At 38.8% G+C, this 13,241-nt stretch overlaps 1 protein-coding gene across 4 annotated transcripts in view; it reads left to right on the forward strand.

Annotated features, from left to right (window-relative positions):
- The first annotated feature begins 6 nt into the window (after positions 1-6).
- The window catches only part of KAT6A (lysine acetyltransferase 6A), a 52,507-nt gene continuing 39,272 nt past the window's right edge, over positions 7-13,241 (forward strand). For all 4 annotated transcript variants that reach the window (XM_015816514.1, XM_015816516.1, XM_029284244.1 and 1 more), the window contains exon 1: positions 7-802. In XM_015816514.1, the coding sequence (XP_015672000.1) occupies positions 200-802 (603 nt within the window). In that variant the 5' untranslated portion in view covers positions 7-199. The remainder of the gene's footprint in view (positions 803-13,241) is intronic.

The raw sequence follows: 13,241 nt of genomic DNA on the forward strand, positions 1-13,241 counted from the left end.
GGGGTGTCTATTGGAAAACATGAATCAGAAGTAGGAAATACTCTTGTTTGAAAGAAACAAGAGCAATTTGGGGCCAAAAAACGTATATGCTATGATTAACTGGCCCTCTTTCTCCGATCATCTGTTTTCCCATTGTGTGAAACTCCTTCAGCATAGGGATAAGGGATAACGACTCTATGGATATAAAGAATTTTTCACCATGGTAAAACTCGCTAACCCGCTGTACACTGAGTGGATTTTGGAGGCAATTAAAAAGGTCAAGAAGCAAAAACAGCGGCCATCAGAAGAGAGGATATGCAATGCTGTGTCTTCATCCCATGGTTTGGATCGCAAAACTGTCCTGGAACAGTTGGAACTGAGTGTTAAAGATGGGACTATTTTAAAAGTTTCTAACAAAGGACTTAATTCCTACAAGGATCCAGATAACCCTGGGCGAATAGCACTTCCTAAACCACGGAACCATGGAAAGTTGGATGGTAAACCAAATGTGGACTGGAATAAACTGATTAAGCGGGCAATTGAGGGCTTGGCAGATTCTTCTGGTTCATCTTTGAAGAACATTGAACGTTACCTGAAAGGGCAGAAGGACGTGTCAGCTTTGTTTGCCAGCAGTGCCCCTTCTACCTTTCACCAGCAGTTGCGGTTGGCCGTTAAGCGTGCCGTTGGCCATGGCCGGCTCCTTAAAGATGGACCTTTGTATCAGCTCAACACGAAAGCAGCCACAAATGCAGATGGGAAAGAGAGTTGTGAATCTCTTTCTTGTCTTCCTCCAGTTTCACTCCTTCCACACGAAAAAGATAAGGTAAGAATTGCATGCTTGCTGAACCTTGCTAGCGGTCAGGAATGATACCCAGGTCTACCTTGAATGGTAGAGTTGCAGAATTGTAGAAATGTAACTACTAAGCCAGGGGTAGGCAACCTTGGCTCTTTTATGACGTGTGGACTTCAACTCCCAGAATTCTGGCTCAGGAATTCTGGGAGTTGAAGTCCACACGTCATAAAAGAGCCTAGGTTGCCTACCCCTGTACTAAGCTGCGTGCTGGAATTTTCCAGTTCAGTTCTTGGCTCAGAAGCTGACTTTATGTCATTATGTCAAGACCTCTCTTTATCAGGCTATGCCATCTGCAGTGTCAGGATTACAGTGCTACCTTGCAAGGTTATTGAGAGGATGTTTGAGAATGTACATGTAAATTCTCTAAGGTGATACATAATCGATAAGCAGCCTGTTGAATTTTGTAAAAAAAAAAACTCTTGAGAGAATCATTTTTGAAGGATGGCACATGTACTGAATTTATCTAGTGCATAATTGTCACTGCTGCTGGTTGTTTCACGGGAGAGTAAAATTTGTCAGTGGGAATATTTTTTCATTATCTTATTAAGTATGTACGTTATTCAGATTCCCAGATCCTCTCAAAAATAGGGATGGATTTAATATGGCAAGATTAAAATTTAGTTTTTAACATAATGGTATCAATTGATAATCCTAAATTTGGGGGCCTTGGGTGGTTTTAACCACCCCTGGCTGGTTTTAAATGAGCTTTGTAATTAAATAGTGCTCATCCTGGTAGTACTTGGATTAGAGACCACCAGGAACTCCAGGACTGTAGACTAGATTGGGAAATCAAGATGGTAATTGGAAATCATGTTGATGTTATTGCCAAGAACATCTGGTGTTTGTGTTTGTATCAGAAATCAAGCTTGACTCAAAGGTGTCCTTACAATAATAGCATTTGTGTGTATTTAAAAGAATATAACAGTCGTATCTGTTACTTGATATTATTGAGTTGTTGTTACATTATTGTTCAAGATAGGCTCCAACTTTTCAGTTTTCTCTTCTCTGAGCTACTAACTTGCAGAATGTTATAAAATATATTCAATGTTTGCTATTACAATCTTTTCTGAAACAGAACTCTTACCTTGTCTGGGAATGGTATAAGGCAGGGGTAGTCAACCTTGGCTCTTTTATGACTTGTGGACTTCAACTCTCAGAGCCAGCTAAGCTGGCTCAGGAATTCTGGGAATTGAAGTCCAGGAGTCATAAAAGAGCCAAGGTTGACTACCCCTGGTATAAGGTCTCCTGCTTGAACAGGGGATTGGACTAGGAGACCTCCAAGGTCCCTTCCAACTCTTGTTATTCTGAAACTGCATTTATACTTTTAGGTTAGACCCTGGTTATCACCAGAGTGTTTTTAAGTGGTGTGATAAACATACTTTGTTTGCCCTGTTGTTCTTCCTTTAGTCTTTATTGATCCCTTGTTAGTGTTATTCAGTGGTCATCATTAGGGTAATAAGTAAAGGGCTATGCATTGCTTCAGAGTCAAATCCTAAAAGGTATTTTGGAGCATCAGTAAAGCACTTGCCTGTAACTCATAATCAGTTATGACTTCTCCTGAGATCACACAGCAACTGCAGAGGGTGATCCTAGGAAAGGATGCGGCTGATTTAAAGAGGGCAGATGGTACTACATTAACAGTGGCATCCAGCTAGAGTCCTAGGATGCACTTGAATTCCTTTCACTAGTCGTAAAGCACAGTTGTTTTCAGAAGTAGGGAGAGGATAAAATTGGGAATCGGGATACAGTCGCAAGAGAAGAAAGTTTGAGTGTCATATTTGCTTGATGATCCTTAAATATAATTCCAATGGAAGTGGTGTAATAGTCTGTAACAGTTAAGTTGACAGCAAAGTGTCCACAGAAGGAAGTTGGCAAGCTACTCAATTTTTTTCTAAACCCAAGCTTGTTGGATGACAGATAGTTGGCTCCTAAACTCAGCTCACCTTTACATTGAGTAAGAATAGTATTGGGCAACCTGTTGGACAGCAATGTGACCATCAAGAGTTTTGCTAGTCAAAGATGTAGCTTATGGCAGAGAATTTAGCAAGCTGGGGCTTGAGTCTGCTATATGTTGTCATTGAGTCTGCACGATGTTGTCATTCTAAGGTCTCCTTGAGTTTTAAAGTACCATTGATCTCTGAATGATTTTTCTGTATACAGTATGTCAATTATGTTGACAGTTTTAAAGTTAACCCATTTTCTTTTGAGTCTTGATAGATTTGAAATCTAAGAATGAAGTAAATGAATTGCCAATGTAAAGTCTAATAGATTTATATGTATACAAATATTACTGTGTAACCCTGTTTACATTTTTGGGGAGGATGTTTATTTGTTAGATTTATGTTCTGCCTTGAGTCTTATTTGCCTATCTCCTTGCTAGAGTGACTCTTGTTACATTTACTGTCTTGTTTAAAGGGAAAAGTTCCATATTTCTGGAAACCTACAATCCTTCCCATTTAAGGGGAACTATATTTTGTATATTATAACTTAAACTTTATGACTTGCTATTTAGTACAGGATTGCCTGGATCCTACCATTGGGATTTATTCAGCAAATTATGTTTAAAACTATTTCTTAGGCAATATGTGATTCCAGTCTATAGACTTTAGAGATTGCTGGCCAGTAATTAGCTTATATTTCTTTGTTGATCAGAGTATAGAGATGTTTCTTTTCATTATGGCTATCAGGGAAGCAACAAGTGAATGAGGGAAGAATCTTTTCTCCACCAGACTTGTCACTCACCATCATGGAATTCTTATTTGCTTGTGGGCTACCAGACAAGCTGCTAAAAACAAACCTAGTGTAAACAGATGCTGTTCCAAATCCACATCATCCAAAATAATTGCCCCTTTATCGAACTATTCAAGAAGGTAGTGCCATACACCTTGGAGAACATTTGAATATTTTTGCATGCTTTTTGCTAGTGCGTAAGCAGCACCAACACTTAATTTATTATCTGTCAGTTTAATTTCTCAATTGTAACTCCTTGGAGCATCTTCATATGGTGGTGTGAACGGAGCATGGTTGTTTTTTTAAAGTGTAATATAAAGGAACAGTCTGGAAATCCATATATTTTGATTAACATTGTTTTAGAAGTCCACAAAGAGCCTCTTGGTAATATTTTCTTAAAAGTTCAGGCCCTTAAACAGTGAGACACAGCGTGTTCGTGTTTGAGCTACGGAGCTGTCTGTCTAATACTGGGGTAGGCCACCTTGGCTCTTTTATGACTCGTGGACTTCAACTCCCAGAATTCCTGAGCCAACCAAGCTGGCTCAGGAATTCTGGGAGTTGAAATCCACGAGTCATAAAAGAGCCAAGGTGGCCTACCCCTGGTCTAATACATTTCGTCTCCTTTCATAGTTGTGCTGACGTGTTTTGTAAGGTTAATACAGAGTTGGTCTGGAGTCAGGCACTGCCAAAAACAAATGCAGATAGTCCTCGAATTATAATCACAACTGAGCCCAACATTTCTGTTGCTAAGTGAGGCATTTGTTAAGTGAGTTTTGCCCCATTTTATGATCCCCATTGTCTTTGCATGTTAGAAGATTGCAAAAGGTAATCATCTGACCCTGGGGCACGGCAGCTGTCCTAAATATGAGCCAGTTGCCAAGCGCCTGAATTTTAATCATGTGACCGTGGGATACTGCAATAGTTGTAAGTGTGAAAAATGGTGATAAGTCACTTTTTGGGTGCTGTTGTAACTTTGAACAGTCACTAAATGAATTGTTGTAAGTTGAGGACTACCTGTAAATAGATAAATAGCCCAACATAATTTTCAGAGTGAATTTCCCTAGCCCTCTCATTGCCAGCTGTTCAACACAACTTTAGAAAAAATGTACTTTGATGTGTGGGATCATTTTTACAAAGTTTACTTACTATAAGTTGCAGAAATACTACTGACTTGTAAGCTGAACTATGGTGTGGTTTGTACAGAAATACTTGTTTACTAAAAATACTGTAAAATTTGCAAGTTGTATGTGCAGAACTATTTTCTATATGTTGGCTGGTTGAGTTCAGGTTCTTTTGTAAAATGATCTTGCCATTTTTCAGATACAGTTGAATTATCTAACGTATGACAGTCTTGAAACTTTCTAATAAAATATTTTAAATTATAGCAGCATTCTGAAAGGTCTTGTGGAATAAAAGTTTCCTTATTTTAAAGAGCGATATATGATTCCTTAGGGAAAATTATTTGAGAAACTGAGTGCTTTCAGATATTTTGTGCCTGGAACTCCTGTTGTTTGTTTCTGTTGGAAATTGTGGTCCATAACAGCTGGAGGGACCTATGTTAGGAAAGTCTAGCAGCTGTATATGCTTATATTTTGGAAAACCTCTAAAATAGTTGCTCCTAATTCTCAAAGTAAATGTTTTCTTTGGCCCCCAATGCTTCAAAAGAAACACCATCTAGTAAATTATGGAGAATGCGTGTTTATATTGGCTAATAGCTCAATTCATTGCATGGGAGCCAATGTATTGTGCCAAGACATAAAGACAACTCTTTGTGATTCAAAACTTAATTGACCTGAAACAGTGGTTAGATGATATTGCTTTGTTTGGATCATTGTATTTCAGTTTAATAACCTAAACTAAATATGAGAATGCCTTCACTCTTTTCATGAACTGGCAAACAAACCAGGAAGTGTTCCATTAGCTATAGTTCCTTGTCCAAGACGAACTAATAAATTATGATTGCCAGGGCATTAATATTTTCCCTAGCTTTTAACTGTAATTTTCCAATTTAAGAAGTAGAAAATCTTCCACGTTTGCTTGTTTGGTAATTCATACTTACCTTATTTCTTGGCTGTTCATTGAACTGACTCAACCATTTCCAGCAATTTACCAGCAATTTACTTTTCTTTGCCTTTGGTGAGAGTCTGAATATCTTGGATTTGCAAACTAGCCCAGACACCATGTTCAATTGCAAGGCATTAGAAAAGTTCTGATCCAAAACAGCTGGAGGTTGCCTGGTTGCTTAGCCCTATTGTATGTGCTACATATGTTTTCTGAGTCACTCTTAGTAATCCAGTGTAACATAAAATATTGCATGGAGTGTCAAAGCTGTTAGTTTTTGAATGCTTCTGATTCTACAGAATTACTGGTGGGGTGATGGTACTGTTGAGTTCTGTTCTGTGCATGTCCTTTGAAACAGTTTTGAATGGTTAAAATTAAGATGACTCTTGGGATCATCTTAATTCTAGCATAACATGGGGCACCAAACTGGATAAGGTTGTTCTAAAATTTCAGTTGCGAATTTAAGTACATGTTCTAGAATAATAGCCATTAATAACCAGAGCCCAAAACTGCACGGCCCGCCCACAAAACCTGTCTTTGAGATTATGATGACGACCCAGAGGAGAATGATATGTATCCACCTTCCATGGAATATAGTCTTTTAATATTTCCAGACTTTTTCAAATATACTCAGTTTAGTGAATAGCTTCTTTTAGATCTCAGCCACGTCCTTTGACTGCTGTAGTTTTGAAGTCAAAAGGTTGACAAAGTCTTGTGTGTGTCACTGGGCTTTCACTAGCACTTGATAGAATCACGATTGCCAAAAGAACAAGAGAAGTAAAACATTGGTATTGGTCACTTGTAAGCTATTCATTTCAGTTTCTATTTGAGCTGTTCATAGCCATCACCTCCCTTGAGTCAGAACCAAAGCAGTTTCTCTCCAAGAATTTGAAATTAGTGGAGCGGGGAAACAGGATCACAAGCAAAAAGCATGGCTGGCTCAGGAATTCTGGGAGTTGAAGTCCACGAGTCATAAAAGAGCCAAGGTTGCCTACCCCTGATCTATACTATCTTAGAACACAAATATTTGAAGCAGTAATAAAACACATTGATTTTGTAAAACAAATCCAGACAATTTACCATATAAATAAAATACAAGATAAAGTTTCATTTGAGTCAAACTCAATTTGCAGTGATTTCATTGAAACACCAGTGTAGTTTTCTGAGAAAATAAGGTAGTTTACTTCCAGCGTATTTTTAAAAAAGTCTTGATCTCTGCTGGTCTATGACTGTAATAAAGACTGATTTGATTTAATTTCCTAATCAGTAGCCTGGTAGTCTCCCATCTGATCTGCTCTTGGTTCCATTTTGAGATCACCCAAGGTTAGCTAGGCCCTGTCACTTGATATATAGGTTACAAATTTGCTGTTACAATTAAAATGTTTTTAATAACCGCATATTTTATATTTTAAATAAATACGATTCAGACTTCTTGTCACGCAGCCCATTTGCATTATCGGAACTACAGACTATTTCTTGAATGCATCTATGAACTAAGGATTTTTGTTTGGCTTTATTTGTGAATCCCAGCAAAATTGCTTACTTAGTCTTTCGGTACGCAAAATCTTCTAGAACAGTGGTTCTCAACCTTTTTAATGCCGCGACCCCAACCGGTCGTAAGTCGAGGACTAAACCGGTCGTAAGTCGAGGACTAAACCGGTCGTAAGTCGAGGACTAAACCGGTCGTAAGTCGAGGACTAAACCGGCCGTAAGTCGAGGACTTTCCCTGCCCGGGAGCGCCGCGCATGCGTGGTTCCGCCCCCTGTGCCGGCCGAGGCGTAGCTGGCAAGCGGCAGAGACGGAGCAGGCCGACAACCAGCTGGCCCAGCCCAAGGGAGGTAAGGCACCCGCCGGAAAAGGGGGAAAAAATGGCGGACCAAAAAAATGGCGGACAGCCTTGCTTGGCGACCCCCATGAAATGGTCGATCGACCCCAAATGGGGTCCCGACCCACAGGTTGAGAACCACTGTTCTAGAAGCTTAATTGGGTAAACCAGTGTTTCACCAAAAGATTCTGTGTGTCTGTATTTTAACGTATTTGTGCTCAGATTTCATTTTAAACGGGATCATTACAAGTTTCTTTTATTGGCTGTCCCTTAAAAATCTGTTTTAATCACCGTTTTTTTATCCATGTTAAATGGTAAGATAGCGCAGTGTTATTAAAATCTTCTGCTTTATTGGCATTTTTGGATGGGTTGCTTAGAGCTATTTTAAATGAACCATTCTGCCAGAGAAATCTTTAGTCATAAGAGAGCATAATTCAAATAATTTCTGTTCTTACTAATGAGAGTAGTTTGCAATACAGCTGCAGTTCCTTTTGCCAAAAGGAGAATAGCTAATACTGCTTAGCCCAGGGAGGAAATAAACAAGCTATTTATATCTGTACTCATAATGCTGGGGATTGCCTCTCTGATTTGACAGGAGAGGCCTTCTCAACCTTTGGACGAAGTCTCCTCAAGATGCAACCTGCAATACAATATCTATATTCCTCTTAGCAAGCTCCCGTTGATTTACGTAGTTCTAATTATGTTTGAGTAGCTATTTATAGACTCAGCTTAAAACCTTAGCTAAACTAAGACAAAATATATTTCGTTTGATTTTTTTTTAATTTAGAAAACTGATCAAGGTTGAAGCCTTGAGGCCAGTTCGGTCTACCAGTTAAGGCACCTGGTCAAAAACCAGGAGATTGTGAGTTCTAGTCCAATTTGGTGACTTTGGGCCAGTCCCTCTGTCTCAGCCTAGGACATTAAGCTTAGGCGACATGCCAGATGTCAATTCCTGATGCAACCCATGATCAACACTTGATTGATTTTTTTATTTTTTTTAAAAAAAAGGACTTTTCACTTGCAGAAAAAACTAGGAAGGAAAAAAAATCAAGAGGTTTATAGTAGCGAAGTCTCTCTTAAAACCTAGTTCTAATTTTAGTTTTTGTTGACGTAGCGTTATCAGTCTCTTAAAATTCCTTATGAAAGATCCTAAACTGAAAGGTACTTTTTGTGTTAAACAAGGGTGCAGCAGCCAACAACCATCCTGTAGAGGAAATGGAACATTGCATGCTCACAGTAGGGGTAGACTAAGAATAGAAGTAACTGAAACATTAGGTGGTTTTACACAGCATTTTGAAGGCACTAGTGAGTTGCTTATTTCCCATAGGAAAGTAGAGTTATTTGCTATAAAACCACTATTTTTTGTTTACCCTCTTTGCTTTATTTAAATTTCACATTATTTAGACACTGATTGATAGAAGTAACATTTTTATTTGTTTGGACTAGATGGCTTAAATCGCTTGTTCCAGTTTTGTAATTCCTTTGTTCTCCACTTTTGAGGCTGGAAGTTGGGATATTGAGTTATGGAGGTTCTTGCCATTTTCTGAGTCTTAGGTTTCCTATCTGAGGTCATGCAAAACCTATTCTCAGTAATGGTTGTTCTAAGGGTTCAGTATCCTCCTCACTATGATTTTATACGTATGTAGAAACATCTGGAGGAAATCGTTTTTGGATATAAGCTCCTGTGAACTGATGATAATTCTTCCTTTCATTAAATCCAGATGAGGAGTTCTGTTTTTATATTTATGCTTATGATTGCCATTGGGCCAGTAGATCATACTTTCCTTTAAGTTGAGTTTCATATGTGAAATATATCCAGGTTATGCTGTGAATCCTATTTAAGATGGTTTGTGCTGTTTTGGGGGCATCCAATTTAAATTGGACGAATGAAGCTACCTTTAAAAATGATTCAGGCAGTTTTGTGGGCTTCAAAGACTATTTGCCCCTCTTACACAACCAGAGATTATGATATTGTTTGGTATGTTGATTGTCCATGCATCTCCCTTAGCTTCAGTATATCAGTTTTGATCTTTAACTAAGCTAAACATGGCAAAGTGTGGGAAGGGATTAACAGAAAAAAAGATGTATATAATAGTTTTATAATCATACTTTATCCTTTTCTCCTATTGGTGTGATATTTTGTTTGGATTTTCTTGACAAAATACATTTTTAAAACATGCCTCAATCCAAACTCAGGGCAGAAAATATTTTCTTTTTTAAGTATCCTCCATTTAATTAAGGTTTAGAAGTCTCAAAATTATGGAATCGCTTTCTCCAAGGGATTTATGTACTTCATATCAAAAGTTAGTTGCCTAACTATGATCACCTTCTTTCAAAAAGCTTTTTTGATCCTTGATTTCTTTTCTACACCTTTCTACATTTTTTTTTTTTAAAAAAGACACTTTCTACCTAGTTAATATATTTTAATCTGGGATGAAAAACCACACAAATAAGCACCGGGTTTGCAACGTTCTGTTGGAATTTTTAATATTTTAAACAAGTAGGTCACTCATCTCTAATGGCATGTCTAGCATAAACTTTGGAAAAATCTTCAAAAGACAGGTAATCTCTTGGTCTTTGCATTTCCATATCATTAATATTGCATTTCCTCTTGAGCCAACTTTGGAGGCCAATAGTTAGTTAGCAGAAAACAGACATATTGCTTGTGGAATATTGGTTTTGGATGGAGCCAATGTCAAAAAAATTATTTGTGGTTGCTGGAGGACCGAAGTGAGATGAGAGCAGACCTCACCCCTTGGAGGAGGGTCTGTTCCAAGCAGAGCAGGATCAGATGAGTTGCTGTATCCCGGCTTGTTTATCTGACAGGGGAGAGTCATGATCTGAACAGATGGCCGCCATCTGTGCCTAACTCTGGAAACCTCAGTGCCAGAAAATTAGTCTGAATTTTCTTCACTGGGTTGGTAAACAGGTGAAATGATTCCTAATAACAAACACAACGTATTGGGTTAAATGGTCTCCACTTGTGCGTTTCCATAATAGTGACAAGAAACAAAGCAACAGGAGGAAGCGTAGCCCGGCTTGGAATTTTAAACAAAGAACATGACACACTATTGGCATTTAATCAGGAAGGCCGTAACCGACCCCATCTAGGTAAAGATGCAGGAGCTGTGGTCCCAAAAAAAAAAGGTGCCGTAGGAAAATGCAGCCTTTATTTGATTCAAGGAGTTGCTGTAGGAACCAAACTTAAAAAGGTTGCAAAGGTAGTCCAGTGTTAATGGATAAAGCACAAGGCATCTCCAGCCAGCTATAGATAAATACCTTAAACATTTTTTTCAGTTAAAACAGTTATTATAATGTTAATGGACTCTAGTGCTGGCATAACCTCTCTTTAATAGACTTGAATGCACCTTTCTCCGTCTGTGCTTATTAAAGCTAACTAAGTAGGGAGGAGTTAATTGGAAGGTGATTGGTTCAATCTGCCAATATGGGGGAGATTGGCTGCTATCCTTTGTCAGCTATTAGCTTCCAGATTTATTTGCTGGGTTATTTAAGAATGACCAACGTATAGAAAAACTGTTAATTGCCCGGTCTTCACCTCCCAATGATGAGCCTGTTCCCTTTTATTAGTAATTATGTGGACTGTAGATAGTAACAATTAGCCATGGTTCAAAACAGTATTTTTTGGGGTATCTCTTAAAAGTGTTGAAGAACAAATACGGTCAATTTTCAATTTAAAAAATGCTTAAAGATCTGTAGAGTATAGCTGAGACTAATCGCAGTGACGGTTGCAGCCCACTCTTGCTTTTTCCTACATAAGGTTAAATTGTATTATGTCTCTACTTCCTTCTTCACTATACAGGTAGTCCTCGCCTTACGACCACAATTGAGCCCAACATTTCAGTTGCTGAATTAAGTGAGTTGCATCCCATTTTACGACCTTTTTTGCCGCAATTATTAAGCGAATCACTGCAGTTATTAAGTGAATCGTGCATTCATTAAGCAAATTGGCTTCTCCCATTTGCTTGTTGGAAGCCAACTGGGAAGGTTACAAATGGCAACTCACATAACCCTAGGTCAGTGCAACTGTCATAAATACATGCCAGTTGCCAAGTGTCTGGATTTTAATCACGGTGATCATGGGGAGGCTACAATGGTTGCCAGTGTGGAAACTAGTCATAAATCACTTTTTCCAGTGCTGTTGAACGATCACTAAACAAACAGTTGTAAGTTGAGGACTACCTGTACTGTATAAATATGTGAAGCAGAACTCCATTCTGCTATGATCATCTACCAAAATGTTTCCCTTCAAATTTTTTATGATGTGCTAATAAAATTCAGCTTGATTATACTGCAAGGTACGTTCTTCTAAGCCTGTGCAATTTATACAACTTTTATTTAAACGTAAGCTTAAGGGATTATTTCTTCCTTTCAGCATTTTAGGATTTAACAATGGTAATTGTATGCCGAAAAAGAGGTCAGTTCCATGGTATATGTACATTAGAAAATTAGGCACATTTACCGTTCATTACTTTTCCATGTGGTGTTCTGAGAGTTGTTTTGCAGGAATTGGCAAAAACTTGGTTGAGTTATAGTCAATATAAGCAATTTTGTGGGATGAGACATGTAGTTACTTTAGCAGTTTGTGTTGTCTTCCACAGTTCAGGAATTCGGTATTTTCTATTTAAAATGGAAAGGAAGGTTTTTTATTCTTTCCCTGTGCAGTAACAGCCAAATTACAAAATGGTGTTTCAACCTGAGTATAGTACTTTCCATCTGCAGTTTTATGGCTTGTGACTGCTGTGTTGATTAGTAGTAGACCCTTTGGAATTTCTCTGCACACGAGAGTAAGGCTGGAGGAAGATTATGGAAGGTTGTAGGATTGTCTGTTTTAACAGTGGGCTGTAGCAGGCCTCTGTTTTTATGCCGTTACATGGAAGAGAATATGGGTGGAAAAGAAGACACTTGAGGGCAGGTATAACACCGTGACCTTAACCATGGTATTCACTTTCCTTTGCTGGAAGAGGATGTGATGTTTGCAGTCCTATCCTTATGTTTATGATTATCTTTTAGTTGCGGATTCAGTATGTGGATGCAATTCTGTTGCTGTGTGTGTTTGAGACAGCTCCAGGATCATGGATATTGCACAGTTGTCGGCCAGGGTGTTGGAATGCAAAGATGTATGACATAGAATAAAGGGGAGCTTGGAAGAACCCGGGGCTTCAGAAGTAAAGGTACCCCAAGTGAGGCTGGAGAAGATGCATGCAGCCATGTATTTACACAAAAGTAAATTGCAAACTTTGAAGGAATTAAGGCTTACCGTGCAACTCTGTAACTCCACTGAGGAATATAGTCAATATGGTCAGTAACAAGGGTTGATGTTGAGCTTCCGTGTAAATCGGGGCTAATAAAAGGACAAAAACACATGACGATGTTTATTTTATTTATTTATTTATTTATTAATTGCATTTATATCCCGCCCTTCTCCTTACGGACTCAGGGCGGCTGACAATTGAATAAAATACTAACATATATACATATACTTAATTAAAATTCGATTAAAATGAAATATTTAAATATGTCCAATTTAAAAGTAATTAAAACCCCCTTTAAAATCCCTTAGGCCAGTCCCGCGAGCTGGAACAACCACGTCTTGAGGGCGCGGCGGAAGGAAGGGAGATCAGGGATCACCCTGATCTCTGGGGGCAGTTCGTTCCAGAGGGTGGGAGCTCCCACAGAGAAGGCCCTCCCCCTTGGGGTCGCCAGCCGGCACTGTCTGGCCGACGGTACCCTGAGGAGACCCACTCTGTGAGAGCGTACAGGTCGGTGGGGGGT

This window comes from Protobothrops mucrosquamatus, unplaced genomic scaffold (assembly GCF_001527695.2).
Source record: "Protobothrops mucrosquamatus isolate PMUCROS unplaced genomic scaffold, P.Mucros_1.0 scaffold462, whole genome shotgun sequence".
NCBI lineage: Eukaryota > Metazoa > Chordata > Lepidosauria > Squamata > Viperidae > Protobothrops > Protobothrops mucrosquamatus.